This window comes from Camarhynchus parvulus, chromosome 3 (genome assembly GCF_901933205.1).
Source record: "Camarhynchus parvulus chromosome 3, STF_HiC, whole genome shotgun sequence".
Lineage (NCBI taxonomy): Eukaryota > Metazoa > Chordata > Aves > Passeriformes > Thraupidae > Camarhynchus > Camarhynchus parvulus.
The window spans coordinates 83,518,261-83,538,318 of NC_044573.1; the positions used below are offsets into that span (position 1 = coordinate 83,518,261).

At 38.7% G+C, this 20,058-nt stretch overlaps 1 protein-coding gene across 2 annotated transcripts in view; it reads left to right on the plus strand.

The window, feature by feature from the left end:
• DLGAP2 (DLG associated protein 2) overlaps nucleotides 1-20,058 on the plus strand; it is a 316,157-nt gene that overhangs the window by 227,976 nt on the left and 68,123 nt on the right. For both annotated transcript variants that reach the window (XM_030944311.1, XM_030944312.1), the window contains exon 5: nucleotides 5,770-6,839. In XM_030944311.1, coding sequence (XP_030800171.1) covers nucleotides 5,770-6,839 — 1,070 coding nt within the window. The remainder of the gene's footprint in view (nucleotides 1-5,769; nucleotides 6,840-20,058) is intronic.

Below are 20,058 nucleotides of genomic sequence, written 5' to 3' on the forward strand. Positions count from 1 at the left end.
CCCTTGGTCATTATTTGTCATGTGGTTTCACTGAACTAGCTTGGGCTGTTAAAATATTTGCCATGGTCTAGAAGTATCCATGTGCTTCAGATCAACTAAACTTATGCATTTTTGACGTAGGTTTCTGCACTGGAGCTTGTCAGCCACAGTTTTTGCCATAGTCAGCAGAGACAAATATACACATGAAGCGTAGTATTCATCTGTCATTTTTGGACACACAGTTCAGGCTTCAGAAAAATCATGCCAGTTTCTCACTCAAAAAATAAAACCACATCCAGACTGAGTATTTGTGAGGATCTTTGGCTGGTGTTTTTCCTGAAATCATATCTACATATCAGTTCCTATTTCCCTAGTATGAAACTGTGATGGCAAGAGTTGAACTGTACGGGCTGGACACACCCTCCAGCTCTGTCTACACTGCTAGTGGCAGCAGCCATACATACCTGCCACATGGTGCCCAGGATTCTGAATAGAGGAGCATTTGTTTTTCAGGCTTATGTGTCAGAACAAACCAAGCACATGCAGCCCATGTGCTGTTTGACAGCTTTGGGCATTTTGGTGCTCGGCTTTAGGTCCTCAGAACCACCTACTTCTTTCCTTTGGCTGTGCAGACTGGGGGCATGAAGTACCTTGTGGCAGCAGTGCCACAAGAACCAGTAAACCTTGTCTCTGAGGGGATGCCACTCCATGTTCAATATTTCAAGTAAGCAGCCTGAGTAGTTATGTAGGAACTCATGGAAAGGTCAACACACTGCATGAAGAGCGCACACATCACCAAAAATACAAGTCATCTTCTAAATCTGGAAGGTGGTCACTCAATCTTTGCAATTTTATGTAAATTTTATACCAGACGTTGTGCTACATAAAGAGATTGGAAATCTCATGAGACCATAGCAGAAGCTTAAGGCATTTGCATTTCCAGGACTTCTTCCTTGCATTTGGCCAGTTAGTCACTCTTCTCAATCCCTGTAAATATTCATTGTCAAGGCTAGTATAGAACAGAGAAAAATATGGTAACAAGTTAATGAGGAAACAGTACTCATATAATACTACTTAATGCAGACTTTGGACAGACATTTTACCAGCTAAAACATTTAATTATGCATTTTCATGTTTAATGTCTACTTAATTAATATGCCCGTTTTCCCAGTATTTCATTTTTTATTAGTTATAGGTTATGTTGTGAGGATATATTTTTCATAATGCATTTCAACACTCATTCAGCTGTGTGAAACAGCAAGATGCAGCAATCTGGTTTTGTCTACTACCTCTTTTTGAAAGCTAGATTAGGTATCTCTTTTCAGCAGTGCATTTTCCTGGTTACACTAAGCAGAAGAACAGTTCCTTCTCCAATGAAAATAGCACAGATGTTTCAGATGGGAAAGCAGTTTACTGACAGACTTATACAGTTCAATCTATTAAAATTAATTTCTCAATAGAAAGAAAAGTATGAAAAAAAAAAACAAGCATCATTTAGTAGTTCCAGAGAGTATTATCACATCCTGAAAGCTTGCTTCTAATATGCAACATACAAAAAAATTTGTGGAGACAAACACTTCTTTTGCATGTCAGAGAAGTTTCTGTGTTTTTCTATTGATGCTCTTTAGCCAAGAGCAGTGTTCCAGGAACTCTAGAAATACACAGCTCTTTATGTTTTCTACTTAGAGGGTTTTAGACTTCTAACCTAGAACACTAATAGCAATTCTAATTCATCATTTCAAATATTATTTTGGTCCTTGAGGCTATCTTTCTTTCCCTAATACTGACTAGCACAAGGAAAAATCTTGGGTTATCTAAAAATAGTGGCCAGACCCCAAACACAGGCAAACCAACGTCTGCTTGGAGCAAGAGAATGACTCTCAGAAAGTTCAGAACTGAAAACAGGAGGAAAAGAAAAGCAGGACACAACATGGCATAACAGGGAAAGACTTGAAAGAGATAGGAAGGGATGCAGAAATTCTTCCATCTGCTGAGGTTAAAGGTTGACATATCTGTACAGTAGTCTCTGAAAAAGAAGAGCTTTAAGGGATTTTCAGGGTTTTGGAATTACTGGATTCTCTGACATAACAGCCCTTGTCTTGTTCTACGTCAACCCCCAACCCCAGTCTTTAAATATTATCTGACTTTCCATTGAAGTTGGAAGATTCCATTTTGCTCTGATGAAATCTTAAAAAAGCCATTCCTATGCTCTCATATAATATAGTTTTCTCTGTTGCTATTCCTATATCTCTTTGTCTGCTTTGGGTTATGTTTATTTCTTCTTCTGTCTCCCTTTAGCTCTTTAGTTCTGATGGTGGCATTTTATGTTTTTAGATGATTGCCCAGAGCAAACATAAGAGCTGCTGTAAAAAAAAAACAAACTTCAAGTTATAGACTAAAACTTCAGTCCAATTTGTCATTATCTGATCTATCAAATATGAAACAATTTAATTATACCAAAATATTAAATTTCTTTTGAAAGGATTGAGAAAAAAAATTGCTGCAGCTTTATGAACTTTTATGAATCAGCTGTGCTGTGGTCATTGATCAGAGACATACTTTTAGCCCCTTGCAAATTCTAGAAAAGCATGTTAACTTAATTGAATTTTAAGCTAGGACATTTTTCTTGGCTGGCCAAGAGCTAGCACATGGGCAATTACACTGCTCTGGTACCACACAGTAATTCGTTCAGCCACAGCTCAACTGTTTCTTCAAGCACTTCAGTCTCCTGAAAAAGTTGACTGAATAATACAAAGCACAAATTACTTGATAAATTTATATATTGTATTTCAAAATTCTGAAGGTTTTTCAAAATATTTGTATGAAAAACTAGTTGTGTCTGGGATAAAGAACAAGTTTGATATCCTAGATTGACAAACCTAATTAGAGTGATAAATTTAAATGATGCAAATATAAGTAATTTGGGAGTTTGTCTAGTTTAGTTACTCTCTACGAGAGAGTTAAGAGGGGGCAATTACTTCTGGAAAACATCTACTTCTTAATTCATGTTTTAATCATTTTGATTACACTTAATAAATACCTATCGCAGTTTCTAGCTACTGTGTTTCCAAAAAAAAATAATTCAGACATTCATGTAGCACAAAAAATGCTATATGAAGGCATGCTATGTGAAAGCAACATACAGAGAAAGGTATTTTTCTGTAGTTGCAAAATGTGCTGGAATCACAGGGAGCCATGAGGGACAGAAAAGCTGTTGTTAGATTGTCCATTGCAGGGCAGTCAAATCATCACTTCTCATATTTCTAGGGATGTAACAGGACAAAAATATTTGAAGCCTTCTGGGTTATGTTTGATGTTGCATGAGACCTAAACAAATCATCAGGGACTAACAATTCTGTGCTCAAGAACTCCTTTAAAATTAGTTTCTTATTCTCTTTCTTTCATTCTGGATTTCTGCTGTGCCCTTTTTTTTTTTTTTTTTTTTTTTTTTTGTCTAAATACACTGGTGAGGCGTAGTACAAGTGATATTCATTCATAGATGTGCAGGATTGTGATGAAAAGGCTTGAGGTTGACTCTCATCATGTTGATAGAGTGACAGAAGAGCTTCCTTCCACCTCCCTCTGGCTCACACCTCTCTGAACATTAATATCAGAAAATCCATAAGCACTTTGGAAAATATTTCCTATATTGCAACTTCCTATTTCTGTAAAAGAAGAACAGTACCCTCCTTGGGTTGGAAGGCGCCTTTAAAGGTCATCTAATCCAACCTCCCTGTAATGGACAGGGACACCTTCAATGAGATCAACCTCTTCCAGTGTTTTACCACCCTCATTGTAAAAAAACTTCTTCAGTCTATCAAATCTTGTGAGTTTGTAAGAACTACGGTAGTAATCTCTGTCAGGTGCTTTGGGAACCCTTTATGGAAAGTACAGACTAAATAAATTCAGCACATGGTCCATTATTATTCCCCTGATAATGTTTGGTAATATCCTGGGTAAGTACCACTAATTACAGGACTACTTTATGTGGCTGAATTCCAAAGCACTATTATAACTTACTGCCATGTCTGTGTATAATCACAATTACGTCATTTCAGAGAAACAGTTCTATTTCCTTCCTGTAACTACATTTCTGCAAGGTATTATAACCTAAATAGAACAACAGACTGGGCAATCAGCAGTCATAAGATTTTATTTTAATGTAATAATAGCCAAGAATTAAGTAAAAGAAACAGACAGGAAAACAAAATAGAAGCAGAAAAGGATTACATGCACAGACCCATCAGTTTGATGCCATGATCAAGTATGGAGGTGGCATTCGTACCATTAATCCATCTTTGACTTCAGTGTGGCATCGTTATGCCTAGGCTGAAGAATACTTCACTGTTTATTAGTTTAACGCTGCATTCATTTTAAAACGTTGTGTGCAACCCTGTTGAAATTAGGGTGTAATAAAATTATCAAAAACATCTCCCACAATAGGAAATACACAGCATTTAGATTAAGGTATCATGATATAACACATATTAGTTGAATAAATTAGGAGAGAGATATGAGTATTGATGTGTTTCATGACCATATCCAGGCACTGAGTTTTCACCAGCTGTGGAAATATGATTTAGGAGAGCTTTGTCATATGCTTAGAAACCCTTCCAAGTGCAGTCAATTACTGTGCTATCTCTACAGCCTGGTTTCAAGCGTCCAGTTAGTAAATATTCTCTAGCTTCCATTCTGGTTGAGACCTACAACTTCCTTGTATCAACCACCTGTGCAAGATTATTTAGATTCTTAGAGCAAATTTGCAGAAAGGCTGTGCTAAGTGGGTTGTATAAACACACATCTGTCTTATCCTCTAAAGGATTATCTTGCATCTTATCTCTTTGTCTGCTATTGAAATGTTTCTTAAATAAGCTGAAATTGAAGAGGGAAAGTGAATGGGAAAATCAAATTGAAGTATTTCTGGGGTTGTTTCTATTTTTCTGTTTGTAACATGTGACAGCTGCAAGAAATTGCATGAGAGAAAAAAAAATCAAAGGCTTAAGTATCAAAATCTTTGCTTACAAGCTACTCTTATTTAGCAATCATGCTTGCATAATAACCACAACTTGGAGCACATGATTCATAGGAACAAGTAATCAAGTATACAAAACCCCATAGCTTGCACCTAAATATATTTGGGGTTTTTTTCAGGAATAACTTAGAGTGATTAAGTAAATATTTTGTAGTGTGGTCATAAAAAGTTTTTATTGATAAACTGTTTAGCAATATAAAAATTTAGCTTCATTTCAGCACATCCATATTGTTTTCTTCTTGCTGTTTATTATTTATACTTATGAAGAGTGAACTTAGGATCATGAAGCTGACATTCATTGAAGAAAGTGAAGTTAAATTTATGTACAAAAATGACTCCATGTAAAAAGGATACATTTAATATATCCAACTGTGGAAGCACCAAAATAGAAACTAGACCCATGTAACTTAAATGATTAGTCACAAAGCTTGACATATGAGCTATAAATATTAAACAATAAACTGAATACTTGAATGTATCCATTACATTTGAGTAAATTTACACAATTAATAGCTTCATAACATCTAGAATTGGTAGCACACAATTTTGCAAAGAGAAAGAAGGCTGTATTCTCCCCATAATTTACTCACAGTGAACAATTTTAATCAGTTTTTAAATAGTGGAAACAATTTCATGAATGGTGAGACTTTCTACCAAGGTCATAGAGAAAAAATGTTTAGTTGTTCAATATACTTGGAATTTTCAAGTTGATCTTTTAATCAGACACATAACACAGGTTTTATGTGTTCTCATGACAGACCAGCAGTACTCATGGTCGCCTTCTCAGCACTTCAATGAAGAAAGATACTCTCCTGCTCCGAGGAATATGAAAGGATTATCTGGTAGTCGCAATCAACCACAGTTATGTTCAGCTCATACTTGTGGCTTAGCATCCCCTGAAGATTGTGACCATACCCACGACCTTATCCACCATGGGCAGGAGCCAAGGCCGTCGTATCTCCTCAGCCCCACGGAGAGCTGCCCGCTGGACCACCACCGTTGCTCCCCCCGCAGCTCCATTCATTCTGAGTGCATGATGATGCCCATGGTAATGGGCGATCACATGTCCAGTAGCACTTTCCCCAGAATGCACTACAGCTCACATTACGACTCCAGAGACGACTGCGCCATGTCTCACGGTAACCCTAAGATTAACCGTATTCCTGCAAATCTTTTGGACCAGTTTGAGAAACAGCTTCCTCTTCACCGGGATGGGTTTCATACTTTACAGTACCAGCGGACCTCAACAGCTGCGGAGCAGCGCAGCGAGAGCCCGGGTAGGATTCGCCATCTCGTTCATTCCGTCCAGAAACTTTTTACTAAATCTCATTCTCTGGAAGGATCATCCAAGGGCAATGTTAATGGAACAAAAGGAGACAGTCGAGGGGACGATCATCATCATGGGCACCATTCCAAGCATAGCAAAAGGAGTAAAAGTAAGGAGCGAAAACCAGAAGGCAAGCATAAATCTGGAATGAGTAGCTGGTGGAGCTCCGATGATAATTTGGACAGCGATAGCACTTACCGAACCCCTAGTGTGGTAAATAGGCACCACGCAGATCATATATCCCATTGCTATCCTGAGGCACTCCAGGGGCATTTTGGGGATCTCTCATTGAAGACTTCCAAAAGTAACAATGATGTGAAGTGTTCGGCTTGTGAAGGGCTACCAATGACCCCTGATAGTAAATACATGAAAAGGAGTTCTTGGTCCACGCTTACAGTAAGTCAGGCTAAAGAAGCTTATCGCAAATCATCACTGAACTTAGATAAGCCTCTGGTTCATCAGGAAATCAAACCTTCTTTGAGGCCGTGCCATTACCTTCAGGTAAGAGGAAGATTTTCTTGAGATTTTAATGAAAAGAGCATCACAGTATATGCCGTAGTCATTGTAAAAAATATACAAAGGTACCTCTCAAAGAATTTCTGTACGGCTCTCCTAATGCAGATATCAGATATTCCATTAAAGTGAGAAATCTCTGGCTTTTGTCTTTGTTTATAGACCACAGATTAAAAACTATCAAACAGGTGTGATATAAATTTGTTTCAGGTCAGTAGATGTGTTTTCATCTTTGGAATTCATACTGAACACCTTGATGAAATATATATATCACACCAAAAAGGGAGCAATACTCTCAGCAGTCTGAGAGCTAGAAAGAGTGTTTCAAATACATCCATGAATGGGTGATTTTAAAAACAGGCTGTGGGGAATCCTATTTTTGTGTTCTTTTATTCCTTCTCTCCATGTTTTTGTAAGTAACAGATGAATGGATTTATTGGTGTACCAAATTGCTTTGTTGTGGTGGTGATGACTCACATAGTTCTTTTTAATGATTGGATCACCCAGGATGATATTGAACTGAGTCTCTTTTGAAACCATACTATAACATCTGTGTTAAAAGATACATGGGTACCTCAGGGAGAGAGATATTTCGGGTCTGGGCCTCAGACTGGTTTTGATGGTGTTCTGCACATGTGCTCTCTTGTAGCAACAAAGAAGCTCCCACTTTCTCCTACATTTAAATTTTAATATCTCCTGCTTGATGCCCTTTGCCACTCCAAAGTCACGCTAATGTAACTATTTACCATGCTGCAAAACGATCTGGATCATAGAGTGACAAGGGTTTAAAGAATACTTTCCAAAATACTATTTTTAGACATTTGAATAATTTACCTGGCCTATGTCCAGCACAGTCCCATCACAAGTGACATAAGCATATCAGATTATACACAGAACTGTAGTAGGTGCAGAGCAGAAAGGAGAGAGTACGTCAGAGGATAACTTCTTCAGCTGGCTTTGTCACCAGAAACAGATGTAGTATACAAATATTCCTTTAATAATTTATGCTAAGTATACCCTGCACAGCCCACATTGTTCTGAGTACATTCTCTTCTATTTCTTTTTAAGGAACTCCTCTTTCTCCAGAACTTCACCAATTCTCACATTAACATGGGGAAATCTCTCATCCAGATCTATGTATTATGAGATTTTCAGTTTCTCTGGGCCCTGCAGAAATTACTGTGCTTCTGTGCAGAAGTCTCTCCTCTCAGAGCTATATGTATCCAATAGTGATGAGTGGAACTGGAAGAGCCAGATCTTTTCAAATGCATATGCAGACATCCAGGATCAATCTTCCCTACTGAAACAGGGAAAGTTTCTGATTGCAGAGAAAAGAAAATAAATTGCAGCCCTCAGAGCGTTACCATGCAAATTGATTCCAATCTAGACTGACAGCTGTGGTATTTTATCATATCCAAGTACATTCTCATGTATGTAAAATAGACTGCACTTCCCTGGAAGTTTTTGATCTAACTCAAGGAGCCAGAGCTGGAAGTGCGTCATGTGCAGAGACTTCCATTCTGTCTATGTTCTGAAACCATGCATACAGCTGTGACACTACAGAGAAGTTTAGATATGATTAGATTTTTCCTTCCCATTCCACACTTCTACCCTGAAAACTCTGGTTCCTCTATACCTCTTTTGGGTTTACTGCTTTCCTTCTGAATCATGGTTCATTGTTTCTTCTTCCCCATACCTCCACTCCTATATCTCATTTGTCTTTACAGAAGCTATAAATTTTTAATTTTCCTTTGCCTTCTCCTTACTCCCAAATTTTATCAGCATCCTCAAGTGAATGTGAAAGACTGAGCTCACAAACTAACTTGATTATCACTAAGCTTTAGATCAAGCCCAGTGACAGGCCTAGGGGTTGGAAAGGCACACTTCTTTACAGCCACTTTTTATGCTTTTTGTGAATTAGGATTACTACAGAAAGGAATTTTCTTTTAGTAATTAGGAAGGCTTATCCAGCTTAAAATCTAGGAGATGGGAATCCAAATTTTTGCTGCACAGAGACTTTGTGATCTTTGTTTTTAAGACCTTTAAAAATGGGACAGTACCCATTCCCTATTCACAGGGATCCTATAATGGAAATGTGTTACAACTCAAGTGCGCAGTTACTACCACAAGGATTCTATACTTGTGTCCAAAGCACTAATACAAGGAATTCTATAACAGAAATATTCTCATTATAAAATATTAAAATAAAACATAGGTTTCATCATATCAGAATATGCCATTCAGAGCATAGATATCCCTCAGACTGAGTGGCTGGCTTATTCACTGCCCAAGGTCAGCAAACAAATTGAGGGGATTCTATTCTGCCAATGAAATAACTAATTGCTTGGTTTTTAAACTTCTGCTTTGAGGGATGTTGGGCTGTCATGTTGTAATCATTAAGATCAGAAATATGTCCCATTATTACCTCTGCCAGGAACTTTCTCTCTAACTCAGGAAAAGTAATTTTTTAATCTCTCAACACTTCAATTTCTCTATCTGCAAAACTGAGGAGGGATGTTTAACTTTTCTTATGGCAGTGTAAGCACCATCACTGAATAATGATTGGATAAAAATAATCATTGGCTTCAGAAACTGAGAAAAGTAGAGAAACATGTCAGAATCCCTACCCAGGAGATTTTTTACTGCCTTGCTCAAAAGTAGATTTCAATGAGAATTTAAGGGATTATGAAGCTGATGTGCAGCAGCAGATTTCCCTGAGGTGCACATTGAACAGATTAGCATACAACCCCAAGGCTTTTCGCAAGGTCTCTGTTTTTAAAGTGGTATTAAATACATGTCCTGACTGATGTTAGCTATATATTTTTGATTCTTTTTAAAATAAAGCTGTGAAATTACAGTCCTTCAATGAATATATAAATATGTAAGCATACGTCTGAATAACAAAAAATTAATGTCTATATTTATATATTACTATCCTTTTTAATTTTATGGTTTTTAAATTTTTTCTACTACCTTTTTTCTACTTTTGTTCTACTACCTAGTTATATGAGGTTTCTCAGTAGCCACCTCATTTTTCTATCTATTGGTTTTCTTCCTATTATTTTTTTCATTATCTGCATGAAATATTTCTACTTCTGTTTTCCACTGAGACTTTTGATATGCAGAATCTCAAACTGAAAAACCATGGCAGTCTTAGACCTGTGCTGTAGACTTTCTTTACTGTCTTATGTTTCTGAGCTTCCGCTTTGTCTTCTGTCATAATTACTGAGCTTCTTCTCCTTCAAACCGAAACTCTGAAGAGTGAGTATATGAATTTTCTTTCTAAGAAGGTAGCTACTAGCAAATTAACAAATGCCTGGGAAAAGGAGATAAGACAAGGGATTTTGAAGTTGTCTCCTCTTTATATGCTTCAGTCATGTCCTAGAGTTGAAAGCAAGTATTTCTTTAACCTGATAAATCTCCAGGCTTAATCTGTGGCTCCTCTTTTAGGGTTTTGCATTTCCTTCTCCACACAGAGTCCTTGCAGCTAAGGCATCTCCTTGGACGGGGAGTGTGGTGCTGTAAGTCAGAGCTGATTCAGTCAGCATGCCTTTTTCAAGCATGGGTGGTCATCTAGTCCTAAAGTGGATGGTTTGAGAGAATTAAATTAGTTGAAATGAAGCTGTATAAAATAGTGATTCTTTTTATCATTTAAAACCCAGATCAGATTTGCTTCACTCCTACAGTGGAGGTGATGAGAACACAGAGGAAGAAGGGAGAGGGGAAGAGTGAGGAGCTCGTTTGGGAGGGTTGTAATGTCAATCAGTTGACCAATTATCATCTCAAGAGCAGAGGGCTACCCTGTGTAACTGTACACTAACAGCATTTATCACACCATATCTTGTGAATGATTAGCTGCAATTACTGTGTATGGGCCTCTAATTTCTATTTTGAATGCAGACAAATTGAGCATTTCAATGCATTTCTGGGCACCAAACACTTTGCCACCTCACTCAGCAGCAAAACAGCCCAAGTAGAACACCCATGCAGTAATGCACACTTTTGTATAGTTTTAGCCATAGTGGCTGCTACTGTTTTCCAAGTCATTTTAATTTTAATATAAAATATGTTAAGAAGAAGATAAATGAGCTGTGAGATCTCCTCTGTCTTCATCAGCTGTTTTGGCTAATTAGGGCTCACATGTGTACAGTGCAATGACTTTGATTAATTCCACTCTGATATGAGTACTAGCAAGGAGCAAAGATTTTTAACAGAAAAAAAAAGGATATGAACTAGGTAACTGTGCTGAAAGGATAGTCACAAAAGAGTCACTTACGGTTTCCAGAACTGAAATACCTTTGAATGCTAGTTAAAGAAAAATAATTCCTACAGTAGAGCCAAAAGACAGGCGATGGCATCACACTTACCATGACTGCAGTTCTGGAGCACAGTGCGATGTGTCACTGATTAATATTCCTTCCTCATTCAACAGCCTCCAAAGCAGCAAGCAATTGGGGTAAACATACCACAAGGTACAGTGAATGAGTCAGCACTAAAAAAGGAAATAGCATGTTGTTCTAAAAATGGCTTCAACCCACTCCTGTCTTCCTAGTGCAGTTAAGAGCGAGCGTCATCGGTTACAGCAGAGGCACTGCTAAGCATGTGGATAATAATGTCAGCTGTGTACTCCACAGAATGAAAGAAAAGCACAGTTGGTCTCTTGTAAAAAGAAAAAGAAAAAAGCAGCAGTTTCAACAAGGCTCTTTGCTGGTTTAAGTTAAGGCTACATGGAGAAAACCTTTGAGGACAAGTTAATGGATAAATAGGCCTTAAGCCCTCAGTTACATTTTCTCAGGAACTCTGCTGGTGGCGGTACAGATTCCCACAAATGAAACCACTGCCCATGTGAGGCACACGACTGCTTTGTACTCTCCCTCTGGTTTGCAAGGCAGGATTTGAACTCAATGCACTTTTCTCAGCACTTCATCTTTGTGAAACTAGATTGTATGTGCTTGCTTGACATAAAACCCGTGCATGAGCTACAGCAACTACATCCAATCCTCTACCAGTGAGTGCACACTGTGGAGCTAGCCAGAGCTAGCAGAGTTTTGATACTCACATCCAAATCACCATCACCCACGCTGCCTTCGCAATGATTTATGACCAGCCACTACTGAAGAATTAACTGGGCTGTTTCCACAGCAGGAAAATCTCATATAGACAGTAGGGTAGCAGGGCAGTCTGCATCCTAGCTCAGCATGGACAAATGCTGACATCCTTGTCTCAGCCACCCCTATCCCCTCCCAGTCTGCAGTGGTCATGTGCAAGACAACCAGGTAGTGCCCAAACAATAGGGGAAATGAAGGGACAGTTTTTTGCCCTACAGTCCATTCACAGTGTTAATGTCAGCCTGCAACATCTTGTGGAACATTAAATAAAAAGGAGTAATAAATCCTACACTTCCCTGTATATACAGAATGCTGATGGGTTTGTATATCACCAATCCTAGAATACTTAAACACCCCTAAGGGGGAAATACATTCAATCAATGATATTGTAAAGCAAAGCTCTGACCTAACAGCTGTCTTAAATCACTGGTATCTTGAATTACTGTGTTAATCAGTGCTACAGCGCACTGCTTCCATGCCCATGTGCTAGGATCCTCATATTGGATAAAATTAATTACTGAAACTTTTTCCAGAGAACAGTAGAAAGATTTCAGAGTTAGTATTTTCTTAAAGCTGTCAAAACATGTCCCTATTACTGTGGAAATGTCAAAGCTATGAGTAGAAAAGGGAGGTCGTGATCCCACTGCCCTTTAATCAGGGGGAGTTGTCCTCCTTTATGATGTTAGAAATGTGTTGCCAAATTGTTTCTCAGTGTTCACTTCACTGAATCTGAAGGCTGACCTTTGCAGTTGTTACTCAAAGGTGTCACTGGTTCTGAAGAAGTTTTCATACAGCAGTAACTTACTGTTACCTACACTCAGGCTGTCTGCCAGAGGAGTCTGCACTTGGGGCTGCAATGACTGCACACTCTCCTAGGCCATAGGCTGGCTGCCTAGGGCAGGCCCAGCTCCTCTCTAGAGCAGTCCATGCCATCCTTCCTGCAAGGATATGACTGTAAAAATGGTGAAGTATTCACAAATGTTGCTTTGGGGTTTTTTTGGTTGGTTTTGGTTTTTTAATTTTTTTTCTGAGTTTGGCCATCTTACAATGCTGTGCTTAAAGTTTGTTTTTTAAAGTAGAATTGCAAAAGTGTTTAAATAGCTCATTGTCCATACGGACAAGTTTCCTGGTACTTTGGTAGGGAAACACTTTTCGAAAAGTATGCAGAGAGTTAAGCATTACACACTAGATAAACAGGAGAAAAATACTCATTTTGCTATGGAAGCTAGATAATTGCAGTCATCTGGACTTAACCATTCAAATCATTATGTCAATCTTTAGTTAAAATCAGAAAAAATTGATAAGAGTCAAATACAGCTGTTAAATAGCCTTTAAAATATTTATGTTTTAAAGACATGTACTGGTTTTTCAGTAGTAGACCTATAACAAACTAAAAAAAAAGTTACATAATTTCTTGCTTCATCAAATAAGATGTTGTTTACCACAGGCCACTTTCTGAGTCAACCCTGCATATGCTGCCTTTTAGGTCCATCCTTAGGTTCAGCCTTATAATAGCTCTGCAACACTGGAGACCTTGCTCCTTAGTCTCTGGTTTCAGAGGTGCTGTGCATTGCAAGTTTGTTGGGACCACCTCTCTTTTTCTTCTTTTTAGGGGCATTTTTTTCTCTTACTTTATACTTCTGTAACCTTGAATAGTCTGTGGGGTCTTGCCCAACTCAGAAAAGCTTTTATTCAGCTTCAGTTGCTGATGTTGTGGTTCTCTGGGCCCCATCTGCTGCCTGTCAGTCAGGCAGCCCAGCTGGCAGGTGTATTCCAGGTGTATTCCCTTTCACCTGTAGTAAGAGAAAGGCTGCAATTCTGTTTTGGTCTTTGGCCTTTTGATGCTTGGTTTTAGCAGACTTTGCATTTTATTCAATTTATAGAAAAAGATTTAAAGGAAAATGCAACCATGAGCTGGCCCAAAAAGACAGACATAGGAAAACAAACTCTGGGTGCAAACTCCTTTCCTTGGCAGAAAAGTTGCTTGTGGCCCGCATGCAAAGTTCAAAGTTGTGATCTTTGATGTTTCTGTGAATTTCCCTTAGCACAATAATTGCTACCTTGTGCTACATCTCTTCTATCAAATTACATGGTGTCAGGATGGTTTCCTTGGCACTGCATTCTGATCCTCAATACTGTTACATGGCTCAGCAGGTCTCAGGTATTTTTTTCATCCAAGCTAGCCAATTTTTTCCTAAACTCCCTCCTGAGCACTCTTGGTTCAGTACTTCACACAGGCAAGTGTTCCTGGTAGCCAGACCTTTTCAGTGGTAAAGATTGCTCCACAGCATGGGGGTGAAGTGCTGCAGGGCAGAGACCTCCAGGCAAGACTGTGGCTCTTTAGTGATCTGTGTTTGCCCAGCCCCAAGGCAGTCACCACACCATTTGCATTTGGGAGAGAATGCTCTCTGAGTTGGAGCGCTCACCAGCTTAACTGAACACTTACCTTTACTTATTACTGTTGTAGGGTTATTTTTCAGGTAGCACTCTAGGTCATTTGACCATTACTAGCATTGCTTGAAAAGCTGAATATTGCTTAAGGAAAACCTGCCTCACTGAAGTTAATGGTAATATAGTATTAAAGTGGCTTGAGATGACGACAAAGCAGTGTCCTTGATCACACATCAAAGGAATTACACAGCCAATTGAAACACAGGTTTCTTGGTTGAAACTCTGCTGGTTTTGTCTCTTAGATTGAAAGACTATAAACAGGTTCTCATGTAAGTACGAGCCAAGCCCTCCCTTCAGTCCAAGTTCACCTTATTCCAAAGTTCTGGCACAAGATCTCAGTGAGCTGAGCAGGCTAAAATCACCCACAGTGTGGACAAGCCCATGACCACCATCTGGCTGCACCTTGCTCCAGCATGTCAAAACAGCAGAGTCCTGAGGGTCCCAGAGAGACCCAACAACACAGCAGAAGATTTCCAGGTGGCTGAACTGCAAGGATCTGTGCCATCAGTATGAGCACAAATGGTAATGGAGCAGGAATTTGGCCCACTTTCATCCAAACAGTATAAACAAAGCCACAAAGTCCTCACACCAATTACAGTATTTAGCCATCCTCAAATTATAATTCACATAGTTGCTGGAGAACCAGTTGGGAAACATACTGCTGGTTCTTTTTTGTTGTTGTCGCTGATTTTGGTTTTGGGGGTTTTTTGTTTGTTATTTTTTAAATTTTGTTTTTAATCGCTTGTGAGATATGAGTTATAAAACATGGTTAAACTGAAAAGAGCACAGTTCTTTAGAAAACACAGAAGCAATTTTAGTACATTGGACAGAAATCTTTCCTTCAAAGATTGCTTAGTGCTGTTTGCCTGGAACGCCCCATGAGAGAATAAAATCAGGCAATAAATAATGCTGACAATGATTTTCCTATTTGAACATCTCCCAGCTGGAATAGTATGTTTGTGGTCTGCATGGGTGTCCAGATTATTACCAAATCCCAAATTCCTGAAGTCAAGTTGTTTTCTACCCAATGTAAAGCATGTATTGTTTGGGATCTACATTATTTCCTTCCTCTTTCTGTAACACTATCACTGTTCAGAGCAAAGCCTGGAGACAATGGCTGGAAAGATTACTCTTGTTTTCTCAAATTAGCTCCTGCCTTGATGGACAGTGTCAACTCACCTATGGGAATGCTGCAAGAACTCTCTGTGCTTCTGAGCTGTCAAGAAGTTCAAGGAGTAGAGGGTGGCATGTGAAAATTAAAGCTAATTATGAAGAATGACATTGTTAGTGGTGAGGAGGAGTCCCTGGCATGTTTTGTAGAGACTTTTCAATGACTTCATTGCATAATTCATGATCCTTGCACAATGAATCAGCACATGAAAAAAAAAAGCTACGCAGAAGAAACTAGTCAAAAATGTGCGCCAAGAATTGTGGTGAGTTGTAGACACAAGATTAGCTATTGAGGAAACAAACTTCTCTTTTCAGATACTGCACTCTTCCTTCCTGCAAAAATCCTGAGCAACAGGATCTAGAGCCAGTAAACAGGGGGATGTGTTAGTGCCATTAACCTCAGAAAAATATTCTTGTAATTGCTTGGTGTTCCTTCTTGAGTGAAAGTGTTGAAAACACAGGTCCAGCTCCCATCTCCCACTGTAGCATCAAGGAAATTTTCTGCTAATGCAAAAAATCATCTCTGTCTGCTCAGCAAGATTGTCATTTACTTTCATCTACTTGCAGCTGTGCACAGAGGCTGTTTTTCTGAGGCTCTTGAAGACATGATTTAGGAGAAAACCTCTTACCTGCATTTCAGATTGTGTAATCTTCTTGACCAGGCTGAGAAAGCATAAAATTACAAAAATTATTTGTCTCCAACAGAGTGTTTCATATCTTATCCTCTTCACATCATGCATAGTATAATTTCATGTGCAGACTTCAGCTTCTGCTTCTAGTAAAATGTGAAATTTGTATTACTAAAATAAGATTTAGGTAAAAATCAATATTTCCATTAATTTTATATCTGCATGCTAATTAAATTTCACAGAATTCCTATGAGGTAGGTAATCCTCACTTTAACCTTTGGGAATGAGAATTATGAAGAAGTGATAGTCATCTCCCTCAGCTAAAGCCCTTTATTTAGAAGAGTTTCATTTTAGATAGTAAAGTAATCAGCAGTTTTAAGCAGATCAGCAGTTTAGCTGTGGAACAACTTTAAAATTCTGGGAGCTGTGAGCAAATGCCATAGAAGTGGAGGGAACAATGGGAGCAAGTCTGTTTTGAAATGTCAATGGCTGATGCCATTTTGACTGTTTTAGCTAAACCCTAAACTGAAATAAACTTTAAATAAAATCAAATTAACAGTGATCAAAGTCCAGAAGAATGAACATTTCATTGTTTCTTCCAGTTTTGTCATCAGGATTTCTTAGCTATAAGATTAGATGTTCACACTCCTAGAATTAGTTTTAGGGGGCCTAGACAGCCTATTTTTTCATAAGGTATAAGGAAAAGCTTTTTCCCCCTGAGTGTAGTGAAACATTGGATCAGGTTGTCTAGAGAGGTTGTGGAGTCTTCATCTTTGGAAATGTTCTAAACCCAGTTGGACACAGTCAAATTATCACTGAATATCCTAAGTTGGTAGAGACCCACAAGGATCATTGAGTCCATCTCCTGTCCCTGCACAGAACCATCTCCATGAGTCACAGCATGTGTCACAGGGCATTGTCCAAATGCTCCTTGAGCCCTGTCAGGCTTGGTGCTGTGCCCACTTCCCTAGGGAGCCTGTTCCAGTGCCCAAACACCCTCTGGGTGAAGAACCTTTTCCTGATATCCAACCTAAATCTCCCCTGACACAACTTCAGGCCATTCCCTTGGGCGCTGTCATTGGTCACCATTGAGAAGAGATCAGAGTCTGCCCCTCCTCTTCCCCTCACAGGCAGCTGTAACTGCAGTGAGGTCTTCCCTCAGTCTCCTCCAGGAGGAACAGACCAAGAGCCCTCAGCTGCTCCTCATACGGCTTCCCCTGAAGGTTCTTCACCATCTTTGTAGCAGTTCTGGGCAAGCTGCTGTACCTGACCATACTTCGAGCAGAAGGCTGGACTAGAGACCTCCAGAGCCCCTCCAACCTCAGTAATTCCATGATTTCTAGTTTGTTCTGTAGTTTTGTTAAATCCATCCCTGTTTTCCCTGACAATATGCTGTTTTTTTCTTCCAGAGAATCAGGGGACAGACATACAGCTGAAGTCCAGTTAAGGGTGCAAAATCCTTCTTCTGTCAGATCTGGCCTGAGCACAATCAGCACGTTCAACAGGAAGAATAGAAACATACATAGAATCATTTCAATTGGAAATTATCTTTAAGGCTATTGAGTCCAGCTGTTAACTCAGCACTGCCCAGTGCACCACTAAACCATGTCCCTAAGCACCGCATCTGGACATCTTTTAAATTCATCCAGGGATGGTGATTCAGCTGCTTACCTGGGCAGTCTGGTCCATTTTAATCAAATTACAACACAGCGTAAGACATATAAAATAATAAAAGAAAAAAAAGACAAACTCTACTCAAACAAATATGTATTGTTCTATAAAAGGGAGATAGAAATAAGATTTAAAATAAAATTCAGAAATCATAACTTTTGCAGCCAATAACTGCTTATGTGACATTCTAGGTATTTAGCCAAAAAAATTAGTAGTAAGGGGTATCTTAAGATATGAACTTCTAACAAGGAACAAGGATAGCAACATTTTATCTAAAGCAAGGAAATTTGTTTTTATATTAACAAAGTTTCTAGAATACCCACTGTGAAGATGACAGCTCAGTTTCTTCTGTAGCCTATAATAGAAGGTCAAACACCATCTTCTCAGTTCCATGAATTGCATTCTCAGCAGCAGGATGTACATCAGTTTGGAGCAAAGGTACTTCTTGCTTTGTTAACAGGCTGTAAAAGTTGTATCCAAACACTCTTTTACATAAAATTCATGTGAGTGCTTGGTCTAGGGGCTATAACTAAGCTCCCTCTTTTCAGGTAAATCCCTGATCACAAAGCTGCATCACACCCTTTTATGTAAATGGAGTCCCTCTCTCCTAACCAGCCTCCCTGGGCAATCTGTGAGGGCTTCATGAAAATGCTGGGAGCGACAAAAAGAGGAGGAGAGCTCTCCAAACATCATTGATTAGAAGGAGGCCAAGAAAGTCTTCCACTTCCACAGCTGTTTCATAATAGAAGGAAAAAATAAGGCTACTTTGAAAAAAAACCAAAAAACCAAAACCAAAAAACAACAAACAACCAAACAAACCCCACCTTTTTTCTGCAGAAGATGGTTTTAGGATCTGACAGGGAAATAACAGAAGGCCTTTCTGCTGCCTGTAATCAGATACAGTAAGTCCAAGAAAGGAGAACTATTTGAGATTTCTCTTTGTGCTTTACATTCTGATTGCTAACTAGATGGACCTTCTTTATGTTACTTTGAAGGAACTAACTCTCCAAAATGCCTTTATGGGGAATTTAGGATCCTTCCTAAGGTTCTGGAATTCATAACATGTGGTAAGTGTTAGGTAGCAAGTGCTTTATTAAAATCGACCCTAGGTGATTAATGTAAGATGTCAAAATAAATCAGTAGATGAATAATCGAAAGATGTCAAATTTTCTGAACCTGGTGCTCCTTACAGCAACAGTGAATGACACTTATGAAGGAGACTCATCATTCTCTGTAATAGTCATAACCAGATCAGCAGCCAGACCTTGTCAGCCAGTTGTTCTTGCAAAAGGAAATTCATATGGTAATATGCAGTATAACTCCTCTGTGGATAGAAACTACATATACAAGGATTCATGTTAACATCTAGAACAGAAGGAAGGCCTTTTTAGACATTATAAATATCAGCACTCATCACTGTATGTAAGTAGATAATTAGGGTAATTATTCCAAATTAGCAGCTGCAAGCCCTGCAGATGGGAATTTCAGGGGCTGGTAACTATTGTAAGGTAGAATTTCTGCAAGTTGCAAAGCCCTTTCCATATTTTAGAAGATATATATTTAATCACCTTCATACATGATGACAAATGTTTTTGTTAATATCTCAAAATAAAAATCTTTCCTGCACTTACAAAATGCTTTTGCTTTTCTTTAAAGCTGTGTTGGGGTTTGAGATAGCCTGGATTTGGAAAGATTTTTTCCAAGTATTTAACCTATCAGCTCAAGTAAATGAAAAACTAGGCTGACCTGGGACTCAAATTTTGCTTCTATTCTCAGTCCATGAGGAAAAACAATGTCAAGGGTCCTTTCTTCTTCTTTTTTTTTTTTTTTTTGAAGATGGCAAAAAGACTCCAGCTGTTCTCCAAAGCTCTGGATGAAACCTTTTCAAAAAACACATGGTCAAACTTCCTCACCAGGTTTCAGAAGCATTTTCACAGCATTCACTGTATTGTGCTCCTTTGAATGGCTTAAGGGCAAAAAAAAAAAATCCCACAAACCAGCAAACCAACAAAACCCAGATATTTTAATTGTGAATAGTGTTGTAACAACCATAAATGCTTCTGTGATAGCCAATGAGCTGGTCTGATTAGAAAGGGATTTTTGTTGCCTTGTGTACTATGAGCACATCACACTATAGTGGAGCAGGACTTCTTGGGTTTTTAGCTTTGGTCTTTAGCT